This window comes from Myxocyprinus asiaticus, chromosome 46 (assembly GCF_019703515.2).
Source record: "Myxocyprinus asiaticus isolate MX2 ecotype Aquarium Trade chromosome 46, UBuf_Myxa_2, whole genome shotgun sequence".
In the NCBI taxonomy this organism is placed as follows: domain Eukaryota; kingdom Metazoa; phylum Chordata; class Actinopteri; order Cypriniformes; family Catostomidae; genus Myxocyprinus; species Myxocyprinus asiaticus.
The window spans coordinates 19,673,967-19,698,963 of NC_059389.1; the positions used below are offsets into that span (position 1 = coordinate 19,673,967).

The 24,997-nt window shown below is 38.8% G+C and overlaps 1 protein-coding gene across 1 annotated transcript in view; it reads left to right on the top strand.

Annotated features, from left to right (window-relative positions):
• The window catches only part of LOC127436324 (proprotein convertase subtilisin/kexin type 5-like), a 43,898-nt gene that overhangs the window by 17,396 nt on the left and 1,505 nt on the right, over positions 1–24,997 (top strand). The window contains exons 10-15 of the mRNA XM_051690415.1: positions 1,927–2,169; positions 3,773–4,018; positions 6,686–6,884; positions 7,319–7,524; positions 16,710–16,810; positions 18,976–19,147. Of these exons, the coding sequence (XP_051546375.1) occupies positions 1,927–2,169; positions 3,773–4,018; positions 6,686–6,884; positions 7,319–7,524; positions 16,710–16,810; positions 18,976–19,147 (1,167 nt within the window). The remainder of the gene's footprint in view (positions 1–1,926; positions 2,170–3,772; positions 4,019–6,685; positions 6,885–7,318; positions 7,525–16,709; positions 16,811–18,975; positions 19,148–24,997) is intronic.

Here is a 24,997-nt window from a genome sequence, read left to right on the forward strand (position 1 = left end):
AATTCTCAGGACTATGGTTGTACAGTTTATTATGTTAAATCCTAATACCACAGTTCGAAAGATTTTTAAAAGAATCACAAAGTGAAATATATTTTCTGTAAGACATCAAATAAAAACATCTCTTTTATGTGCAGATCACTGCTGCTGTAAGCCCCAAATAGCCAAAACTTTATATCTGCTTTTACCTTAGGCAGTTTTCTTGAAAATTTGCTATTTTTTACTTGTTTGTGAGCTTGCTCACAAGTTTAGGGGGGTCCTAAAATTTTTTACCAAGATTTGGCAGATAGTCAACAATTAGTCTAAATGGTGAGCTTTTAAATTTGAGTGTGAAAAATTGCAAGCAGCAGCCCAAACATGCACCAGAGTTGAAGAGGTTAATCAAATTAATCACAATTAATTGCTTATATAATTATTTGCTTAGAAAGGCCCCCAAATAAAGATAATCCAATATAAATGATACATAATTATTCAAATAATTATAAATATAATATGTAGGGCCATTGGATATTCATTGGTCAAAAATGATGGGAACTGTGTACCATGGTACATGTATATGGTAATTTTCATGGAATACACTTACTTATAAATGTATTTCTTTAATGCACTTTAAGTTACTTTGAATTAGTGTTGTCATGGTACCAAAATGTCAGTAGTCGGTACTGATATCAGTGAAATTTCACGGTTCTCGATACCAATTTCGATACCACAGAAAAAAAATTAGCTTATATGATAATGTGCTATTGACCACACTCCTTTAGCCTATTTAAAGTTAATTTAAATTTCAATGTAATAATAAATTAAAAGATGTTTCCTTCAAGAGTTTCTACTGAAATCTGTTTTATTTTTTCCCCAAATCCTTTTTCCCATTTTTTTATTTATATTTCCAGAATTCCATGTTTTAAAGTTTAATTTAATTTCATTAACAAAATGGTGTCTAATAAAAAAAATTAAAAAATTAAAAAATCCTTTACATTTAAAAACTTTTAACAGGTAAAATAGAACAATTACTTATCAACATACCATTGCAGTTTTTTTACTTTTATTCAGTACAAAAGCACTCTTGCTTGTGATATATTATTTAATTTTTATTATTATGACAATCATTGTTCATTATTAATTATATTATTATTATTATTGTTATTATTATTATTTCTACAGTGAGGATTACATTTTACTATACAGTTATAATATATTTCTGTTGCAATTTCTTCAATTTCAGGTGATTAGCTTTTATTATGAATAGAAAAAAAATATTTTGACATGTATTTTTGCCGGAAGTTTAACTTCGGATAAACAGCTCACTACATGGCTCAGTGTGATCGTTAAAGCGCAAATGCTGTGATTTAATTATATAAATTATATAAAAATAACTAGTGCTCTGCTCTGTCATCTCTCATAAAACGTGAATGATTCTCATAGTCTGTGGAGTTTCCAGTATATGAGTGGTCTGCTTCACACATTCATTTAAAGCTAATGTAGCTCATACAGACTAAGATTGCAGCATTTCGTGGTTTAATAATCACACTAGGACATATCACGACTTTAATTTGATTAGTTGTGCATTGCAGTGTAAAAGGAGTAACAGAGCACATGCTCAAATAAGCGTGTGAGCATTTGAAAGCCGTCTGTCAGTAAGACAGAGTGGGGTACCGAATTAAGTCTGTGTTCGGTACTACCGGTACTGTAGAAACACTGGTATCATTACATCAATTTTATTTTAATACCGACTTGGTACCAAAGTACCGGTACTTTTGAATTAAAGCGTCTGTCAAATGCAGTAAGTATGTCAAATGTAAAACGTAATCATTCAGTACCATGGTATTACTGTCAAATACCTTGAACACTGAACACCTTAACAGAAAGGAATGTAATTTGTTTTCCCACTAATATTATGTGTTATGTAATGAGTTTCTCATTTGCTTTCAGGGTGCAGCTTTCTCTATCTACTCCTGAACGGTGCATGTAAAGCCGTCTGTCCAAAAGGCTACTTTGAGGATTTGGACCAGGGAGTGTGCGTGAGCTGTCATCCCACCTGTGCAACCTGCTCTGGGCCTCTCTCGGATGACTGTGAGACTTGTTCGGCTCTCACCCCAAAACTCTATGAGGGCATGTGTTTGGAAGAATGCCCCGTGGGAACTTATTACCAAACATCTGATAGAGAATGCCAGGGTGAGGTATTAGCTGTATTTATTTAACACTAGCAGATTTCCATTTCCATTTATTCATTTAGCAGACACTTTTATCCAAAGTGAGGAAGGATACAACATTTTCAGCTAGAAATTGTGTTTAATGAGTGCAGTCTCTATAAAATGATAGATATGATACATGGAACCCTGTATGATGTTATAATGTTAATTTCAATGCATGTTTTAATGCATAATAAACATTATTTAAACATGAATAGATTTTAAGTGTTATAATGTATTAAAGTGGTAATTACACTAATTTATGAAAAAATTTTAATCGAATGAATTACTTGGTATGCCGATTAATTAATTGCAATCAATCGCATACATAAAGATTTGCTTAGAAAGTGCCTCAAATAACAATAATTCAATATGTAATGATTAAATAATTATAAATAGTTATATTTAAATTATAAATAATATATATATATATAATTTAAAAAAAATACAGATAATTAAAATGCATTACATTATATTGGCACACGAGGAAAGCACTTAAAAAGACAATACAATAAATGGCTTTAGAAAACAATATATTTTTTATTTCCATATTATTCAACATAAGCCTATCATTGGTCTATGATCAAACCTATCAGAATAAGAGTTCGACACAATTCAGCTCTACTGATGGATTAATCTAATTTTTAATTCAGAACATTAACATTCTTTTGACTGTTGCATATTGATAACAACTCTGATCTCTCACATAAAGCAACAGACAATGGATTTATCCAACAGCCCACCAAATGAACGCAGCAACATATAGCCTATAATGCCACTGCATTACGGTTCTGAGAAAGTATACTTATAGCTAACAATTGTGTAGCCATTGCTGATTTGGCTCAATATCGCTTACTATCAATATCGCTAGCTTATTGCGATTTTTGTTCTCACTAGAATTTTTCTGCTGACAACATGACTATTTTAGACGGTATATGGATGGACTTACTAACCATTAGCAATCATGTTCAAAGAATGAAACATGACTGCCCCCTATAGATCATGCCTGTTATTTGCTGCCTAATACCATATGATGCAAAACATTTTTTGGTCACGCATTCTCAAAAGCCACATCTGTATTGTGTATGGAGCAAATCCATTTGCCATCATATTTTACAATTTCAGCTGCTTTTCAGTAAGCAGAAAACAACCAAGCGAGTGCACAAAGTTTAAAAACAGCATTAGCCAGTAGGCTATTAACTCACTTATGGAAGTCTAGTTATTTATAATGTATAGAAATTTGTGAATTTGTGGTTATGTGTGGTATTTGCATTACATCATTTGTATAATAATCTAAACTGCCTTTTAAAACCAGAGCTATGACATCATAGTGAGTTATTGCCGCTTAAGTTGGTAAGTTGCTGGATAAATCCATTGTGTGGTTGCTTTTGCACAAGAGCAGTGTTGAAATAAATATGATATGAGACTAAAAATGAGATGAATCCATACCGTACAATGCAACAACACGCATGTGCATAATATAAGTATCTATATTGTATCAAATGCTTAATTAAATAGTAGTTAAAGACACCTAATATAAAGTGGGTCCATGTATTTACTTATCTGTTACATTTATTGCACCGTAGAATGTCACCAGACCTGTGCCCGTTGTGAGGGTCCCGAGCCCACCCAGTGTCTACAGTGTGAAAAGGGTCTGGTACTGGACCCCAACACCATGATGTGCGGGGTAACCGGGGATTCGGACTGCCCGCCCAGAACATTCCTCCAAAAAAACCAGTTCACTTGCCAAGCATGTCATCGACTCTGCCAGTCCTGCGATGGCCCTGGACATGGCGAATGCCAGACCTGTGCCCTGCCCAACTACCTAAACAGTACGAATTCCCTGAAGTCAATACTTTCCTTTTAGCTACTGCTTTTCTTTTGTATGCATCTGAATGCATTGAAATAAGGCAAATAATTTCAATGTGTATGAAGTTGGCAATTGTTCCTACTTGGTTAAAGTGCTTCTCAGTTGTGGTTTGCTTTTTTTTTTTTGCTAGGGTTTGCCATTTAATCCCTCTTTTTGATCTACAGTAGGCCTAACATAGAAAGGAAAGACATTGGGTGTGTCTCATCCCACTCTATAGTTCCCTCTGATGTGAATCAGTATATCATGTAATTAAATACGGGCACTAGCAAAGGCTTTGATTCACTAAACACTGGTAAATAATGACTCAATTACCTGCGACATGCATTAAAATGTAGCAGGTATTTATCACTAACATCTCTGTATAACATACTATGACGATATCCTTTTGGTATCATCTTCTTTGTTTATCGTGCATATTCGTTTTAGCTTTTAAAAAGTTCAGTGAAATTTAAGCAATATCACTCAAGCAAGAGTGCTGTTGTGATTGGGCCTGGAATTACAGTTGTGCTGATATTCAGTACAGCAGTACGTTTCAAAGTGTGATTGTGATTTTATAGTTCTAAAAACAAGAATGTTAATATTAAGTAATGTACAGTTGCAGACAAAATTTAGCTAGTAAGTTCATATATTTTTTCCCAGACAATGAACAATGTTCCAAAAGAAGCCTTAGTAGCATCAACCGTTGCCTGTCGTGAAGCAGCAGACAGACCGACAGACGGTTACCAACCTGGGCTCATAGAAACACGTTTCTATACCTACATTTTTACAGTTTTTCTTTTTACGTGGCTCGTTGTACGTATTGCATTAGTTTCAACAACAATGACTTTTAATCACTTTCGCACAAATCATGAGTAAAACGCCATATTTTCAGTTTATAAACACTTACTTTTTGTCCTGTTCCTCACACAATGCTCATCTAAACTCTTTCACTATAGTACATGTTAGGGCTGGGTATTAATACGATTCAAAAGCTCGATGAAAATCGATTCCAATTCTGATTTCAATTTGATTCAATATCAGTTCATATTGGCATTTTATATTTGTATTTGGCATGTCCCTTTTGCTTACATATGAAAGAAATTCTCTCCCAGGCAGCTAATGCTGTAATTATATAGGGGACCTTCTAACTAGGAACATTTCGAAATTATTCATTTTACTAATTATAGTAAAAACAGTCACATTTTGGCTTTTTAAAAATGAACTAATCCATGTATTCATTCAGTATATAAGATATTGTATTTGACATATTATTTTGTGTTAAATGTCTATTGCTTAATTACATAATTTGTACTACTTACAAGTATTTGTTGAACACATGCTAAAACCTTTGTCTCTTTAACAAACCCGGCATTTCTATAAAGAGCGTCTGTAGATAAGTTCATGTTAAGGAGAGAGACTTGAATGGCTTTATCTCATCTGTGCCATGCATGATGCATGTTTTTGATCTACATCTGAGAACAGAAAGGGTATTAAAAGAGACATTATTCAATGACAAATGGGTCGAGTGGTTCTCGTCTTTGGACACACATTACACGGACCAACTTTTACTCGCAACACGCAATGAAAGGATCTCGCTGCTGAATACTCCACCACTATACTACACAATCACTGGTGAGTGAAATCTGAACATTTGCCATATTTGTTACACATAGCATGAAATTTGGTTGCAAATGAGAGTGATTTCCTCGCATTGTAGTGGAGGGCTGCGCAAAGAGTAAACGATCGATCTTGGGATTTAAGAATCGATATCGAGATTGTTCAAACGAAGACCGCAATGGGTTTGTGTAAGAAACAAATCGATAATTAAAACATTTTTAACTTTAAATCATTGTTTCTGCCCACAGCAGTATTGCTGTTTGAAATGACCTAACTCTCACGTGACGTTTGTTTCTCTGTTGTATACAAAGTGCGCAATTCTGACTTCTCACATGAACGTGCCATCAGGCTTATGTCACGCGACAGCTCCGTGATGGGTCGACTGGTAGCAGGAAGCATTTATTAAAAGTTAATAAAGTTTAAATTATCAATTTAATTTTTACACAAACCTATCGATTTGCTTCAGAAGACATTCACTGATCGAGTGGAGTCTTGTGGATTACTTTTATGGATCCTAAATATGCCTTTTGGACCGTCTAACACCCAGCAGCGTCATGGCACCCATTCACTTGCATTGTATGGACATACAGCGCTGAAATGTGTTTATAAAAATCTTAACTTCAGTTCTACTGAAGAAGGAAAGACATACACATTGGGTATAGCTCTAAAGATGAGTAAATCATAAGAGAACTTTCATTTTCGGGTGAACTAATTCTTTAACCTCAAAAACCTCATATGTTTTGCTCTCACATTTGCTTTCTATGACACTACCGGTAAGGTTTTCGGTCAGGTTTAGGTTAAAAAACCTCATCTGTTTGGGAGAACATTTAACTCAGCTTTTAGTGCCATAGAGTGGACATTTCACCTTGGAACTGCTGCGACACATGTCTCCCTGGGCAGTGTACTTACTGCTGAAATACAGTAGGGTGCAGACTGACACATGATGTTTTGTGTAAAATCTATTTAGATTTTCTTCTTATGCAACACCTTTAGCTTACTGGTCTTCATGGGAACCTGTGTTTTTGTGTTGTAGATGGCTCATGTGTAAGCAAGTGTCCAGCGGGTACTTACAGTGCCCATGAAGAGGCTGATGGGGTAGAGCTTGGTTTTTGTATGCCCTGTGATCACGTGTGTACCACCTGCATTGGAGCATCTCCAAGAGACTGTCTGAGCTGTGCACCAGGCTATCTTCACCTTCTCTCTCATCTCTGTGTTAGTCACTGTCCCACAGGGTAAGACCCATTTTGTTAGGCTAACCATCTTGTCAGCCATATGAGCGACTTTTAGTCCACTCTTTTGTACATGTTTCATAATCTTTGGACACACGTCATGGGTTGTAAAATGCAAATGAATAAATACAGAGTCAGCTTTTAAACTTGATGCCACTTATAACCACAGTCAAGGAAGTTAAAGCATGGGGATCATTGGGTGTTGGATGCAGATTAATAAAGTCAACTGTAAACTTGCTGTCACTTATACTGTAACAACAGCCAAGGATGTTAAAACATAGGGGGTTAACAGAGGAAATATATGAAATATATGCTAAAATATATGTTAAATATTTGAAAGCAGCCATTTGAGTAGAATTTCTAATATATGCTGTATATAATGTATATATTTTAGGTGTACCTAATAAAGTGCTCAGTGACTGTATATTCTTCCTCAGGTACTACAGCTCAGGTGAACGCTGTGAGAAGTGTGAAGGTTCCTGTAAGCAGTGCTCAGGTCCAGGGCCGGATGCCTGCAGGGTATGTGCACCTCCTCTGCTGGACCTGCAAGGCACCAGGCAGTGTGTGGAACAATGCCCACAGCGCTTTTACGAGAGCGAACATAGCTGCAAACAGTGCCATACCAGCTGCCAGTCCTGTACAGGTGCTTCCACTCATCCACATGATCTAAAATCGCAGATTTCAAGTCAAGTCTCAAGTTTTATAATTTTGTCAGTCTAAGTCAAGTACTAAATCTCTTTTTGTAACACTTTTTTGTATGCTGCAGATTAGTTATATGAACCAGTTGCAGTACAATTAATTTCATTCAATCAAAAAATGATTCCTAGCTAAAGTAAGATTTAAACAAATGGTTTAAATTAGATTTATTTAAATTTGCTTAAATTTGTATACATATACAATTAGTTAAATTAATACCAAAGCAAATGTAGTTGCTTTGCCATTTTATTTAAGTCTTAAATAAAAAGTCTTTAGTTAAGTTGAGCACGTTACCGCGGAGAACAGCGTGAAGCCTCCACATGCGCTATGTCTCCGTGGTAACGCGCTCAACAAGCCACGTGATAAGATGCGTGGATTGATGGTCTCAGACGTAGAGGCAACTGAGATTCGTCCTCCACCACCCGGAATGAGGCGAGTCACTACGCCACCACGAGGACTTAGGACACGCATTCCAAATTGGGGAGAAAAAGGGGAGAAAATAAAATAAAACAAAAAACAAATGGCGGCTGCCGACTCCTCGCGCTTCTTATTGCTTTGTGTGTCATAGGTTTTTGAACAATCACAGGCTGCAGCACCTCCCACAGTCCCTCTACGCCCCCAAAAGTACCTACCCCAAAGTAAGAGCTAAAAATGTTCCTTAAAACGGCGATATATAATTCCTCAGGTGTGAAAACGACGAAAAGTACTAGCCACGGGGAAAAAGTAACTAAAACGTGCTTTAGACCTGCAGTGGGAAAGGGCCTTATATCTGAATGTGTTCGAAGTGGACAAATCTCAAAACAGTTTGGACCCAGTTAAAGCTGTCTTTAGCGTCGTCCCGTTTATTCAACATGTCAACAAACATGTCAACAAAGCTTATTGGCACCATTTTCACAGGAATTATTTTTTATAAAAACAGCTCAAGACAATAATTATATTCTAATTACTTATTCAATACTTTGCTCTCCTTTTTTAACAAACATGAAAGAACGTGCACATTTTGCACTTATTTGCAAAGGGGAAAAATTAAGTGAAACAGCTGAAAATAATAAAGACAGTGGGTAGGGAGATGTGGGTGAAGTTTTATTTTATTTTCGAATTATTTTTTGTCTTCTGCTTCCCAATATATTGTTCTCCTCTTGAGCTATCTCTGTATTTCATTGGCTGTACCTCATATTCGGTCTCTCACTCGTCAGGACGATGTGCAAACCTGATGACAAGATGTCTAGAGATCAAACTGGTTTGAAATCTGTCGTAGTGTCAGCGACTGGTCTCGGCATGTCGCAGGAGTTGCACACACTACAAGACCATTCGTCGTGAGATCTAATACTTATTGTAGCGGACCAGTTGCAGACTCAAAACATCAGAGGAGACGAGCTTGAGTCGTGTAGTGTAAACTAGGCTTTAGGTGACCAGGATGTCACTTATCCAACCATTTGATAAGTACTATTCCAAATAACTGTCTGATGTAATATCAGAACATCACATCAGGCTCATATATGCGAGAATTGTTTTTACAAGCAATAGGTTATGAGAGGGCGTGCCATAGCGTAAATAGTGTTCCTGTAGTCTTTATGTTTTACAAGGATAAATATTTTTTCAGAATATTGTAATTCTGTTTAGATACAAGGCACTCTCTGTAGCTTTTTGCTACGCATCTTATCACGTGGCTTGTTGACCACGTTACCATGGAGACATAGCGCGTGTGGAGGCTTCACGCTGTTCTCCACGGCATCCACGCACAACTCACCACTTGACCCACCGAGAGCAAACCACATTATAGCAACCATGAGGAGGTTACCCCATGTGACTCTACCCTCCCTAACAACCAAGCCAATTTGGAGACCTGGCTGGAGTCACTCAGCATGCCCTGGATTTGAACTTGTGACTCCAGGGGTGGAAGTCAGCGTCTTTACCCAGACCCTTTACCCGCTGAGCTACCCAGGCCCCAAGCAGCTGCCATTTGTAAACAAACTTGTAGCTGCTAGCCTGCTACTTAGAGGATTGTGCTAATTTTACAATCCCCTTAACAGACATAACATAAAACCAACAAAGTATCCAACTGTAGGTGGGAAAAGTACTGGGACTGTAGGTGGGGTAATTTTGTGCATGCGAATGCAAGACGGAAACGTCTCCTCGGGTGTCCTGTTCCTCTTAAGAGTTCTCATTTGGAAGGTACTATGGGAAAAGTACTGGGACTATAGGTGGGAAAGGGGCTATTGGGCTTGTAGTGCCACATTAGTGGGGCACTGCCTAATAAAACAAGTGTTTAAACTTGTTTTTAAAAGTGTCTGATATCAGCATGCAAGGGCACCGATATGAGAAGCATGCACATAAGAAGATCAGTTACAGATACTGCACTAAAATATCTCAGAATTATGGTCTTTACGTAATGATTGCTTCTAATTATTAAATTAAATTATTAATCAAATTCAAATCAAAAATCAAATCAAATCACTTTATTGTCACACAGCCATATACACAAGTGCAATGGTGTGTGAAATTCTTGGGTGCAGTTCCGATCAACATAGCAGTCGTGACAGTGATGAGACATATACCAATTTACAATAACATCAAATTAACACAGCACAATTTAAACATCTGATATATACATAATTACACTCAATATACAAATAATAACATACACTGTACAGTATACAATATGCACTATATAGATACACATTATTCAATAAAAATAAAAAATAAAAATATATAAAAAAAGTATATATATATATAGAATGTACAGTATTGTACTGTATTGACATTCAGGCTGTCGGTTGATAGTCAGTTGTTAACAGAGAATATAATATAATAATAATATAATTTATGACAGTCCGGTGTGAGATATAAGAGTAAGGGTAATAAAGTGCAGTGCTGATGTATTTGATCGTGGGAGATCAAGAGTCCAGAAGTCTGATTGCTTGGGGGAAGAAGCTGTCATGGAGACGGCTGGTGCGGGTCCTGATGCTGCGATACCGCCTACCTGATGGTAGCAGTGAGAACAGCCCATGGCTCGGGTGGCTGGAGTCTCTGATGATCCTCCGAGCTTTTTTCACACACCGCCTTGTATATATTTCCTGGAGGGAGGGAAGCTCACCTCCGATGATGTGTATGGCAGTTCGCACCACACTTTGCAGTGCTTTGCGGTTGTGGGCGGTGCTACTGCCGTACCAGGCAGAGATACAGCCAGTCAGGATGCTCTCTACAGTGAAGGTGTAGAACCGTGTGAGGATGTGGCGGTTCATTCCAAACTTCCTCAGCCGTCTCAGGAAGAAGAGGCACTGATGAGCCTTCTTCACAACGACTTCAGTGTGGATGGACCATGTGAGTTCCTCAGTGATGTGGACACCCAGGAACTTGAAGCTGCTGACTCTCTCCACTGGTGCTCCATTGATGGTGATGGGACTGTGTTCTCTGTCTTTTCTTCTGAAGTCCACCACAAGCTCCTTTGTCTTACTGACACTGAGGGAGAGGTTGTGCTCCTGACACCAGTGTGTCAGAGTGTGCACCTCCTCTCTGTAGGCTGTTTCATCATTGTCAGTGATCAGACCTACCACCGTCGTGTCATCAGCATACTTAATGATGGCATTGGAGCTATGTGTTGCCACACAGTCATGTGTGTACAGGGAATACAGGAGTGGGCTGAGAACACAGCCCTGTGGGGCTCCAGTGTTGAGGGTCAGTGAGGAGGAGATGTTGCTGCCTATTCTAACCACCTGGCATCTGCTTGACAGGAAGTCCAGGATCCAGCTGCACAGCGAGCTGTTTAAGCCCAGAGCCTGGAGTTTCTCATCTAGCTTGGAGGGCACTATGATGTTGAATGCTGAGCTGTAGTCTACAAACAGCATTCTCACATAAGTGTTCTTTTTTCCAGGTGGGAGAGAGCAGTGTGTATTGTAGATGCAATGGTATCATCAGTGGAGCGGTTGTTGCGGTAAGCAAACTGCAATGGGTCAAGAGAGAGAGGCAATACAGAGCAGATGTAATCTCTGATTAGTCTCTCAAAGCATTTGCTGATGATGGGGGTCAGAGCAACAGGACGCCAGTCATTTAAGCAAGTTATTTTTGATTGTTTTGGAACAGGCACAATGGTGGATGTTTTAAAGCATGTGGGGACTACAGACAAAGAGAGGGAAAGGTTGAAAATGTCCGTAAAAACACCAGCCAGCTGGTTCGCGCACGCTCTGATGACTCGGCCCGGAATGCCGTCTGGGCCCGCAGCTTTGCGGGTATTCACCCGTCGGAAGGATCGGGTTACATCCGCTACAGAGACGGAGAGTGAACTAACCTCTGTAGCTTCAGCCGCGAGAGCTCTCTCCACGAGGGCGGTGTTATTTCCCTCGAAACGAGCTTAAAAAGTATTTAGCTCATCCGGGAGAGAGGCAGCGGTGTTCATGGCGGAGTTTTTATTCCCTTTAAAGTCCGTGATGATGTTAATTCCCTGCCACATGCTTCTAGAGTTGGTGGTGTTAAACTGTCCTTCAATCTTGCTCCTGTACTGGCGTTTTGCGGTTTTTCGGAGGGCATAACTGGCTTGTTTATGCTCCTCTGCGTTCCCGGAATTAAAAGCGGAGGTCCGCACATTAAGTGTCGCGCGAACATCGCTATTAATCCAAGGTTTCTGATTCGGATAGAGCCGTATTGTTCTGGTCGGAACCACGTCCTCTACGCACATTCTGATGAAACACATTACGCTATCAGCATAAAGCTCGATATCGTCATCAGAGGCGGACCGGAACATCTCCCAGTCCATGTGATCAAAACAGTCTTGTAGCGTAGAATCTGATTGGTCCGACCAGCACTGGATCGTTCTGAGGGTGGGTGCTTCCTGTTTCAATTTCTGCCTGTAAGGGGCAGAAGCAGAATGGAAGAGTGGTCCGATTTGCCAAATGGTGGGCGGGGGAGGGATTTGTAGCCATCCCGGAAGGGAGAGTAGCAATGGTCCAAAACCCAGTCCCCTCGTGTGTTGAAACTAATGTTCTGGTGGTATTTTGGTGCGACTGATTTTAAACTGGCTTTATTAAAGTCCCCGGTCACAATGAACGTGGCCTCAGGGTGCACGGTTTCCTGCTCACTTATACTCCCATACAGTTCCTTGAGTGCCCGGTCTGTGTCGGCTTGTGGGGGAATGTACACAGCTGTGATAATGACCGCTGTGAATTCCCTCGGTAGCCAGAATGGTCGACACAGAAGTATAAGAAATTCCAGATCAGGAGAGCAGAAAGACTTGATAGAATGTACGTTCCTCTGATCACACCAGGATTTGTTGATCATAAAACATACACCACCTCCTCTACTTTTACCTGAGAGGTCTTTCGCTCTGTCCGCTCGGTGCACAGAGAACCCTGCGGGTTCAATGGCTGAGTCTGGAATCTCCGCAGACATCCAAGTTTCCGTAAGGCAGATAATGCAGCAGTCCCTCGTCTCTCGTTGGAAAGAGATCCGCGCTTTCAGCTCGCAGAGCCTGTTATCCAGAGACTGAACATTTGCCAGTAGAATAGTGGGTAGCGGGGGTCGATTTGCGCGGCGTCTTACTCTGATGAGGATGCCGGCTCTGTTTCCCCTTTTCCTTTTGCGCAGACAAAGGGCTCCGCTGGCGTGTTTGTAAACAGCGGGTCGGCATTGAGGAATGTGAAGTCCGGTTTACGGTGTGAAATTGCTGAACCAATGTCCAAAAGTGTTTGTCTGTCGTAGACAATAAGTCAGACAACATCCAAGACAAAAAACATAAGAATTGTGAACAAAACACTACTATGTTGTGTCGGAGCTCACAACGCAGCAGCCATACTCGGCGCCATCTTGAGTCCTTAATTCATTATTAAATTAATTAATTATTATAATTAAGAGAAACTGTGTGCCGGTTTTTAGCGCTTTCTTTCTCTTCTTTTGCTTTTTTGTGCTTTATTAACATTCAGTTATACACAGACGTAATGATTGATGTATGTCCTCATGAAAATGGATCTTAATACCAGGTGTAAACGGGGTCAGAGACTCTCCCCTTGAAATCCGAAGACAACTGGTCAAAAGAGATGACCAGGTGTAAGGCCGATAAACCGTTAGACATTCATTTCCAATGGAGAGTCGCACAGGGGCTGCGTGAGGTTCCGACCATCTCTTGGTTAGGGTTGCAAAATTCCAGGAATTTTCAAAGTTGGAAACTTTCCATGGGAATTAACGGGAATATATGGGAATTAATGGGAATATATGGGAATTAATGGGAATAAACAAATAAAATGGCAAGTTAGCCTATAACAGGGAACTTAAATGTAGATTATAAAAAAACATCTTGCAGCATAATCTTGGTTAAAACAACCAGATTTAATACAAATTCAGTTGAATTTCTACCCTGCGCATTCCTCAATCACATGCACACAGCACACTACTTACAGTAGGCTACTTACTACAGCAGGACTATTGAAGCCACACTACTGCATTTGAGCCCAAGGACTACATCCAGTCAAGTAAGTTTTGATGATATTACTAGGGTAAATATATTTGATCTATGGTATTAAAGTTTAACTAGCAAATACTAAATCAAAATGTGTTTATACAGTAGCTAGCTAGCCAGTAAATCAGATATGCTAAATGTAAGCTAGCTAACACCATTTCATTGACAATTTAAGAGGCTAGCTATCATGGTGCTAGCTAGCTCAACTGTGATGCTGTTTCTTCTGCCTTCTGCTAGCCAGTTTTCTGTTATCATACAAGAACATAGGTTATAGTTTGATTAAGCATGCTGATTGAGGAGTGTTCATCAATTCATCTAGCCTATTTGTATTCATTTGTCCTGCATCAATTGTAAAATATTTTTACCATTTAATTATATTCCAATTGTTTAGCTAACTATTTATATATCTGTGCATGGCACTGCATTAGTGTTTTTTACAAGCTCTTTTCTAATCTTTTTCTACAGAACAATGCCACATGCGCCATCTAATGTGTGGATACATTTCACCTCAGCCAATGTAGAAGGAAAGGCTGTGTACATTTGCACATACTGTGCAAAGACCTGTGTTAAGAATGCCACAAAATGCAGCAGCATATAGCCAAGTGCCCAAAGTTTTTTCCAATATTTCCAAAATTCCCCAGCTTAACTTCCTATGGAAAGTTTCTGGAAAGTTTCCGGAAATTTACCAGAAATTTTCCACCCCTTTGCAACCCTACTCCGGATGCAAAATTGGTTGGATCCGATTTGCGTTGAAATATTTCAACTTGTGTGGTTAAATCCATATCTTCAGAAGCGATATTATAGGTGTGGGTGAGAAACAGATTAATATTTAATTTCTTATTTATTATAAATCTCCACTTCAACATTCTTACACATTTTGAAAGTGAACGTGGAGATTTATGGATGTAAATGAATAAATTAATTTAAGCTTGAATAGTCAGTGGTGGATTACAGAAAATTACTTTCAAAGTTTAGAAGTTTAATGTCCTTGAATTTTGTGGAATTTTCGACCTACAGGTGCATCTCAATAAATTAGAATGTCGTGGAAAAGTTCATTTATTTCAGTAATTCAACTCAAATTGTGAAACTCGGGTATTAAATAAATTCAATGCACACAGACTGAAGTAGTTTAAGTCTTTGGTTCTTTTAATTGTGATGGTTTTGGCTCACATTTAACAAAAACCCACCAATTCACCATCTCAAAAAATTAGAATACATCATAAGACCAATAAAAAAAACATTTTTAGTGAATTGTTGGCCTTCTGGAAAGTATGTTCATTTACTGTATATGTACTCAATACTTGGTAGGGGCTCCTTTTTGCTTTAATTACTGCCTCAATTCAGCGTGGCATGGAGGTGATCAGTTTGTGGCACTGCTGAGGTGGTATGGAAGCCCAGGTTTCTTTGACAGTGGCCTTCAGCTCATCTGCACTTTTTGGTCTCTTGTTTCTCATTTTCCTCTTGACAATACCCCATAGATTCTCTATGGGGTTCAGGTCTGGTGAGTTTGCTGGCCAGTCAAGCACACCAACACCATGGTCATTTAACCAACTTTTGGTGCTTTTGGCAGTGTGGGCAGGTGCCAAATCCTGCTGGAAAATGAAATCAGCATCTTTAAAAAGCTGGTCAGCAGAAGGAAGCATGAAGTGCTCCAAAATTTCTTGGTAAATAGGTGCAGTGACTTTGGTTTTCAAAAAACACAATGGACCAACACCAGCAGATGACATTGCACCCCAAATCATCACAGACTGTGGAAACTTAACACTGGACTTCAAGCAACTTGGACTATGAGCTTCTCCACCCTTCCTCCAGACTCCAGGACCTTGGTTTCCAAATGAAATACAAAACTTGCTCTCATCTGAAAAGAGGACTTTGGAACACTGGGCAACAGTCCAGTTCTTCTTCTCCTTAGCCCAGGTAAGACGCCTCTGACTTTGTCTGTGGTTCAGGAGTGGCTTAACAAGAGGAATAAGACAACTGTAGTGTCTGTCTGTGGTGGCTCTTGATGCCTTGACCCCAGCCTCAGTCCATTCCTTGTGAAGTTCACCCAAATTCTTGAATCGATTTTGCTTGACAATCGTAAGGCTGCGGTTCTCTCGGTTGGTTGTGCATCTTTTTCTTCCACACTTTTTCCTTCCACTCAACTTTCTGTTAACACGCTTGGATACAGCACTCTGTCAACAGCCAGCTTCTTTGGCAATGAATGTTTGTGGCTTACCCTCCTTGTGAAGGGTGTCAATGATTGTCTTCTGGACAACTGTCAGATCAGCAGTCTTCCCCATGATTGTGTAGCCTAGTGAACCAAACTGAGAGACCATTTTGAAGGCTCAGGAAACCTTTGCAGGTGTTTTGAGTTGATTAGCTGATTGGCATGTCACCATATTCTAATTTTTTGAGATAGTGAATTGGTGGGTTTTTGTTAAATGTGAGCCAAAATCATCACAATTAAACGAACCAAAGACTTAAACTACTTCAGTCTGTGCATTGAATTTATTTAATACACGAGTTTCACAATTTGAGTTGAATTACTGAAATAAATGAACTTTTCCACGACATTCTAATTTATTGAGATGCACCTGTATGTCCTCCCTCGCCCTCTGTCTTGCCTACACTCCAGAATAACCTCAGATTGTCTTTTTGAAAGAAACAGTGGGTATGTTTCTTCATGTGTTTGTTGTTTGCAGATAACACTCCTCAGGGTTGTGTAATGTGTGACTGGGGCAGCGTCCTGCAGGGCGGGGTGTGTTACCCTCGCTGTGAAGAGAGCCGCTATTACTCACAGAGTGTAAGTGCTAATGTGAGAGTGTGTCTAGGTTTGTCATTGTTCTGTGTATTAATGGGAGTGCCTTATCAATTACTGCTTTTTATAGGGAAAAGTGTCATAAAATGTTATAAAGTTTACAGCTGTTATCAATACTATTTCTTGCAAGATTTCAGATGCCAGTGGCAACAAATGTTTTGTTATCTAATTTTTTATTGATTGATGTCGAAAATATGGATTGCCCTAGAAAATTAAATGGCCAGTGTTCAGCCATGCAACTCTATGTGGTGCAAGCTGATAGGTTCTTTGACTTGTTATCTGTTAGCCAGTTGACTCGCTTACATGTGACATGCTAAGCCAATCGGCTTGCATGGCATAAGCTGATTGGTTCTCTGATTTGTTATCAGGTAGCCAATCATCTTGCGTCTCTCTCCATGTGTATTATTTTAAATGGCTCCATTTTGCAATTTAGCTAGTTTCTCTGCAGCACGCTGTGAGAGTTTTTTTTTTTTTCTCTGAAAATACAATTTGCTCAAGTGGTTTGCTCAGGGTTCCTTTTATCAGCTTGTATGGTCTGCTTTGGCCATGACACATAGAAGTGTGTCTTAATAAGGTAAGCCTTAGCCAAATCTGACTGGCACACATCGTTATCTTAGGTCATTAGATTAAATAAATCCACATATAGCTTGTCAGGTATACATTATGAGTTCGGTCACTAGCGTTTAAGCTATTCAGCTAAGCAGGTTGAGGCACACATAGAAATTTAGTTCATTAACATTACGCCATTAGTCCTCTGGCCTAGGCACACCTAGCTTGCATACACTCTGTGCGCATGTCTCTTCGGAGCAGCAGCAGTACGTAATTTGTTTTGGTGGTAGATCTGCTTGGTTGGGGGGTTTGTTTTTGTTATGCATTTGTGCAGCTTTCCTGCTTTGGGGTTTTGTTTGTCTATTTGTGCAGCAGCATGTAACACATGCTATTTCTGTATGTATGTTTTTTTTTTTTCTAGCAGTAACAAGTCTCTGTACTTGCTCTGCAGCAGCAGCATCGTAGCAGATCTGGTCCACCAAGACCAATATTCTTTCAATATGTCATACCCACATTCACATGCTTTCCGAGAGTCGGCATAAGTGAACTACTAATGGCAAGCATTCTCTAGCAAAATAAAGTGATCATGTTCATTTGGTGACACAATAAAAATTTGAGTGTAATATAACGATATCAGCGATTAAAACATGGATGCATATGCAGTTTCAGTACAGTATGTCGAGTATGACTTTCAAACAAGTAAAACAGAAGTACATAACTGATAACACTCAGAGAACACCTTTGTTTAATAGTCATTACGTATTAATCACTGATTTTGTGCTTTTTAAAGAGAAACAATATCAAAACAGCTGCATTGTATTATATAAGATTCCTATTCATCAGATGTTTAAAGAAACTTTTGTGTACTTATGGCCTTTTCTTTCTATTGGAGCTCTTTCAACACATCTTTGCAAATGACTGGTTTAAACTGGTTCTTCAAACATGCTACTCTTCACAAGAATATCTTCAAGGAAATACAAGGAAAGTACAACATTTAATATCCTGTGTGTCTTGGCAACGAATGTTAAAGAGTGAGCAACAACATCATAATATTGAAGAAACTGACAAACATAAAATCAGACACATAAACCAATTTCAAATTGAACTATTACATATTTGGCACATTTTCATATACAACAAATTTACTGGGGTTATTTACATTATATTTAGTATATAATGTATATATTTTAGGTGATGTGACTATTTTAGGTACTTTTAAAAAAAAATTTAATCACTTTTTAGCTGTTTTGCAGTTCACTTAATAGCTCACAAGTCAAATAGTTTTAGATGAAGTATAGGTGTAATTGTTTATTTAACTTGCATAATGTTGAAAACATTGTAGAGTAGTCAAAGTAATGGAGTTGTACTACTGGTAGTGCTACTTGTATTGTGTTGTCCATTGGCTTTATTGTTTCTGCTTGCACTCATGTTTAAGTCACTTATGTCATGTGGACCGTTTACAGTTGCACCCATATTGTTACATGTCACTGTGTAAATATACAGTATCCCTACAATCAGTCATTTCTGAGGACTTTTTTTTTTTCTAGCAAACAGCAATTTTTAAACAGAGCAACAGAAACATGCATCTCTGTCTTTGTTAGGGGGACTGCGAGCCCTGTGATGAGTCCTGTAAACACTGTTCCGGTGCTGGTCTCCAGAGCTGTCTCACCTGTCACCCAGGTTTCGCCCTACATGCCATTGACCGTCAATGTTTACCCTGTTGCCAGCCTGGGAAGAGGGACAGAAAGTGTTGTCTCTGCGATTCAGGCTCAGGTAGTGGAAAGTTTTTATTTTAAGCCTTTAAAGGAGTTCATTGATTCCTGTGTCAATGTGTGATCTATGAAGTAATGATTAAAGGCATAGTCGATATAAGGAATTTTCAATGTTTAATACAAATTAAAGGTGCACTCAATGTTCATGCTGTCTTGGACATACACCGACACCTAGTGGCTTGGATGCAGCATCATTCAAAATCAATAGTTTTCAGTTACAGATGCCAATGTAAAAATTCAGTCAGCCATTATTAATTTAATCAATGAGTGAAAATGTCCATTAACAGGGCAGCTACTGAGATTAAGCTAGTAGTATTCAGCTGGTTATGTGATTCTAACATGGCAGCCCCCGTGTGCGGACCCCCTCCATATAGAATAAAACTGCTTTTATAAGTTTACTGATTTGACTGGAGACTTCATCTCATGTGAGTGGTAATTATTTTATACATGTTTCAAAGTTACAATTGATTTCTTAAGGAGTACAGCTTTTTTAATGAGGAAAAAATTACTAAGTGCACCTTTATGCTCTATCAACAGCATTTGTGCCATATTTTCAATTACCACAGAAATTAATTTCAAATTATTTTCAGTTTTTCATGGTTACAGCAAGGCACTTACAATGGAAGCCAGTGTTATGGAGGGTTAAAGCTTTTATTTTTGTTAAAGCACACAGGAATTATTCAGTAAAAAATGTATTTCGGCTGTAAATAACACTGATAACACTGAAATCGGTGAAAGTTCTGCTGCCGAAATTGGTCAGTGCTTATTGAAATTTGAATCGCTGCCCCTAGTGGCCTAAGATGGAAGTGCTGACTCCCAGTAAGATGTCCACATAGTGGTGCCAAAAGTGAGTTATTTTTACTTTAATAATGCAGTAGTCAACAGGAATGCATATTTTATAAACTCTATCCCCTAAACGTAACTGTCAGTGGAGTGAAAATGTAATTTTAGAGCAAAAATGACAATTTAAATGACTTAAAAGCTCAAAACATGAGTTTTAACAGAAGAATTAATGTAAGTGCTTTTATAAAATTAGAAGCTTCACATTTCTGCCCTTTAACCCCTCCAAACATTGACCGCATTCACTTCAATTGTAGGTGCCTCACTGTAACCTTGATTTTATTTTATTATTATTTAAGACAAGTCAAAATTATTTTTTTTTGTGGTAATTAACATTATGCCACAAATGCTGTCCACTGACTTGTACTGAACCCAAAATATTCCTTTTAATTTCCTTGAGTGGAGTGCTCCATGTAAAAAAAAAAATAAAATAAAATAAAAACCTGTTCTTGCACATTTCATTCAGCTACTGAGTTTACCGGCATTACGTGGCCTTGACATAAAAGTTGAAAGAGAACTTTACACAGACATGGTTAAGTGATTCTGTCATATTACTCCCATGCCAACACGCAAGTTTAAGCGTTGTAGCTAAAAATGAAGGGACAACTTGAAATTATTGCAGTTTGTTGTATTAAACCAAGAACATTCCTTATATGAAATATTTTATCTTCCAGTAGGGCTGCACAATTAATCGAAAAACGAATGCCGATTACGACGGTCACAATTATGTAATTGTGAAAACTGACGATTATTCAATCTAAGTCTACTGTTGCGTTAATGGTTTCTATTTAGAACGCCCCCGTGGGAGAATAGCTCCCTAGCACCCCCTTGCTGATCATAAGATGGGGCGACTTCTTTGCCCTAAGTTGCAACCTGTGACTGTAGAGAAAGAGGTCCTGGCACTTGAGGAATGTGGGTTGCTGTGGCTCCTTCAGGTCCAACACAGTGCTTTGGCTCTGACTTCACATAGACAGGAGGCTGGAAGGGCCCGGTCCAATCAAACGGCTAGTGAAGACTTGCCCTAAAGGGCGCTGGCTGAGGGTCAATCGAGGAATATGAACTTTGTTCCTTTTGCTCGAGTATATCACACCCGTATCCTTGGTGCATATCCAGAGGATACCCACGGCTCTGTGAATCCCCTTGTTGGACTCCGAGGTGGGTGGGGAGCGGAAGTAATGAAACGAAAATAACAAACATGGCTAACCAAAAAAAAAAAAACCTAAACGACTAAAGTTGGAACAGAATGTGGATGATGACTCTGATACTTCTTGCATGTTCTCCCAAAAAAGTGAAAATTGGCAGAGATTTAGAATCTGTACTACTTGACATGCCTCTGACTAAGCTGTCCCCTTTTGCAATACAAAAAGATATCTCAGGTATAGCAGGGACAGTTAAAGATGTGAAAAAACTACAGTCTGGACAAATACTGGTGGAATGTTCCAAAACAAATTCATGCAGATAATCTAATGCGTGCTAATACGCTGGCCAATGTTCCTATAAAATCCTTGTATCATCCATCTCTAAACAGCAGTAAAGGAGTTATCCGTACCAGAGAGCTACAAGATATGGATGAGGCTGACATAGCATCGGAACTGAACCGACAAGGTGTAACAAATATTAAAAGAATTACGATAAAAAAAGAAGACCAGATGATTAAAACAGGAACTTGCAGAGTGACATTCAACAAACCACAACCACCAGGAAGGATCCAATTTGGATATCTGAGTGTACCTGTCAACATCTTCATTCCAAACCCCCTAAGATGTTTTAATTGTCAAAAATTAGGCCACAGCTCTGCAGGATGTAAAAACAAGTCCGTATGCTGTAATTGTGGAGAGGAAGGACATGAGGCTGTACAAGACTGGCAAAATGCATCAACTACGCAGATGATCACTCAGCCTCATCAAAAGTCTGTCCAGTTTGGATCAAAGAGAAGGAAATCCAGAGAGTAAAGTGTATGGAGAGAGTGAGCTACGTTGAAGCACGCAGATTGGTTGAGGAGTCTCCTGCCTTTAATATAAGGAAATCTTACGCCTCTGTGGTAAAACCAATCAGGAGCACTGCTGAATGCCAGACAGACTTGACCTGGGTGAATAATGACAAACCACAATTCATAAACAAAAATTCTAACTCTGCTAAAAAGAAGACTCGAAGCACCCAAAGCCAAATTACAATAAGTCAGACCCAAGTCACTGAAGAACTAAGTCTGTCAGCTATCTCAGAGGGAAAAAGACACAAAGTAGTAAAAGAACACAATTACCAAAAGTTAATCAAGGAAAAAGATGTCAAAAGACTGAAATTTCAAAGGATATTGAAATGAAAGAGGACATCACTTCTCGTAGCCGTAGCTTATCTCCTAAATGCAGAAGTAAAGGGCATGTATCGGTTTTGCCTACTTGAGAATGAATAATCGCATTATTCAGTGGAACTGCCGAGGGATTAAAATAAATTTTGCTGAACTGCAGCGTTTATCTACTGTTGTTAATCCCATTGCCTCTTGTCTTCAAGAGACTCACTTGGTACCAAGCAGCCCATTGACCAATTAAAGATCTTTCACAAGTTTTCCTTTTGAGTGTAGCCATGACCAGACTGCTTATACATGATGCCGTATTGGTCATTCCAGACTTACTCGTATGTTTTTATTGAAAGGGGAAGTGCCACCAACATGTGGTTTTTGTCAGACACCACTGTCTATAAAACACATTTTATTGAAATGTCCTACATTTAATGCCACTAGGCAATGTTTTTACTCAAAGTTTTTTAGTGGATGTTTTCAAACATGTTTCACCAGGGAACATTTTTAATTGATCAAATATTGAAATGAAAGATCTTTATATAATGTTCATTGTGTATATTACTGTATTATATATCGTGTATATTACCTTTTTAAAACTACCTTGATCTTGCCATGAAAATAGCCAGTGATGCTGACATGGCAATAAAAATAAATAAATCTATTTAGAATTTTTTTACAGCGGTTCAGTTTGAAACCAATCCCAGACGTGTGCGTTGAGCAATGAAATGACAATGGCCAATCAGAGACGCAGTGAGTCTTCAGTCCAATCAGTAATGACAACCAATCCTTATGCGCAAGTTTTAAATGGTCTGAAGTGCAGATGCTTGTTTACAGTATGTTTCATCTCTGTTTACGATGGCACATGTAAATTAGTGCTAAAGAAACATCATCTGACACTCAAAAAGAAGCTGTAGAACAAAGGTGTGCAATTTAATAATTTTCAATTCAGTGTCTCACCTTTTTATTTACCGTAGGTAAACAAACCGCAAACGAGCAACGCAACAAAACTAAAACGATCCCGACCGTTATAATCAAGGTACAGACAAGATCTAAATAATTGACTTACTGTGTTTAAACAGCTATATTTATTATGAGAGCATTTGTGAGTGCAGAACTTTGTCAGTGAGCTCCAGAACTGCAGTGAGTGACAGCTTCAGTCATTCTAAGTTTGAATATTGTTGCATTGCTCTATTTTTGTGTACAATTTATTAAAAAGAATAACAGTTGTATTTATGTATTAAACAGTTATAAAATGGCTTGTTTTGAAGTCAGCTTATTTTGGATGTTTCAGACATAGAAAAAGTCTTGAATGTCATATTTCACGGACCATCTTCGTTATCGCATCTGCCCAAATAAATACCTGTTTGACCCACAACTGCTGTTGGTAGATTGAAATATTAACGAATCACACAAACTCTCAAACTGGCTGATCTTACCTTCCAAAGTGCAACCACTGTGACAGATTTGAGGCCAAATATGATCTAACAATGTTCTTATGCGAACAAGATCACAATACGGGATTTTAGGCAGGGGCAAGGAGCCTACCCCCGTGCAGGACTGGACTCAACCGGTGGCGGTTGGGTGGTGGAGGTTGCTGTGTTAGCACACTGAAACAGCAATGTGATTGAGCAGACTTATAAGGCAATGGCTTACATTTGATTGGCTAGGAGTTACCTAGCTAATGGTGCGATGATGTACAGCTGCTAGTCTTCCCGCTAGAACTACGCTGCGCTTACATTAACATTTAACAAACATTTTTACAGTATGTAATGCTTAAAAGTAACTGCAGCACAGCACATAACCTGCTGTTCTGAAGAAACTGGAAGCGGTTGGCTGCTTAGTGACGTCACAGTAATTTCATCAAATAATCGTCATTAATAATCACGATTACAATATCAAGGGCAATAATCGACAATTATGATTTGTCATAATAGTGCAGCCTTAGCTTCCAGCTTAGCCTTGTATCAAATGGTGCAGTTCATGTGGATTTGCAGTCTTATGCCTTAGTTTGCATGTGTCCTTAAAGTCCAGGAACCATAGGGCATCCTATTTGTCGTTTTAAGGTTCAAAATGGTACTCGCAAGGATCCACAGTGTGCCCTTTTGGCAGTTAATGCACCATTACTTTAGCAAAGTTTGGACATAGATGATGACCACAAGGGCTAAATGCACCACTTAGGACAGGAGCCTTTTCGCATTCATTGTACTGGTGATGTATCTGAGCAGGAAATTAAGGTACACCGTTTATTGCTGAAGTGTGTTTAAACCCTTTCTCATATCCCAGCTTAATATGCAGAGATAAATTAAGATCAAGGCTTGGTCACATTTACCTTTGCACGGCGAAATTCCATGGGCGAAATACAGCAATTTCAATGGGAACATGTGCGATAAGGAATTTTGCTGGGTTAACTTCAGGTGCCAAAGACATTTCCCCACAAAATTTTGCTTGGGGTTCAAGTTTGGTGACCTTTGACATTCCAAATCCCAGCATTGAAGAATAGAAAGTTTCTTGGTTTGGCATTGACCTCTTTGTGGGCAGTGCTTCGTACACAGCTACACTGAATATTTACACTGGACGAGGAAATGCATTTAGCGGTGAGTTTCTTTTACAACTTCACTCTCAAAGTATAAAGTGCTGCATAAAAACAAGCAGCTGCTTAGAATTTAGTTTTTGCGGGTTGCACACTTCTCTTCACATCCGTGCAAAGGTAAATGT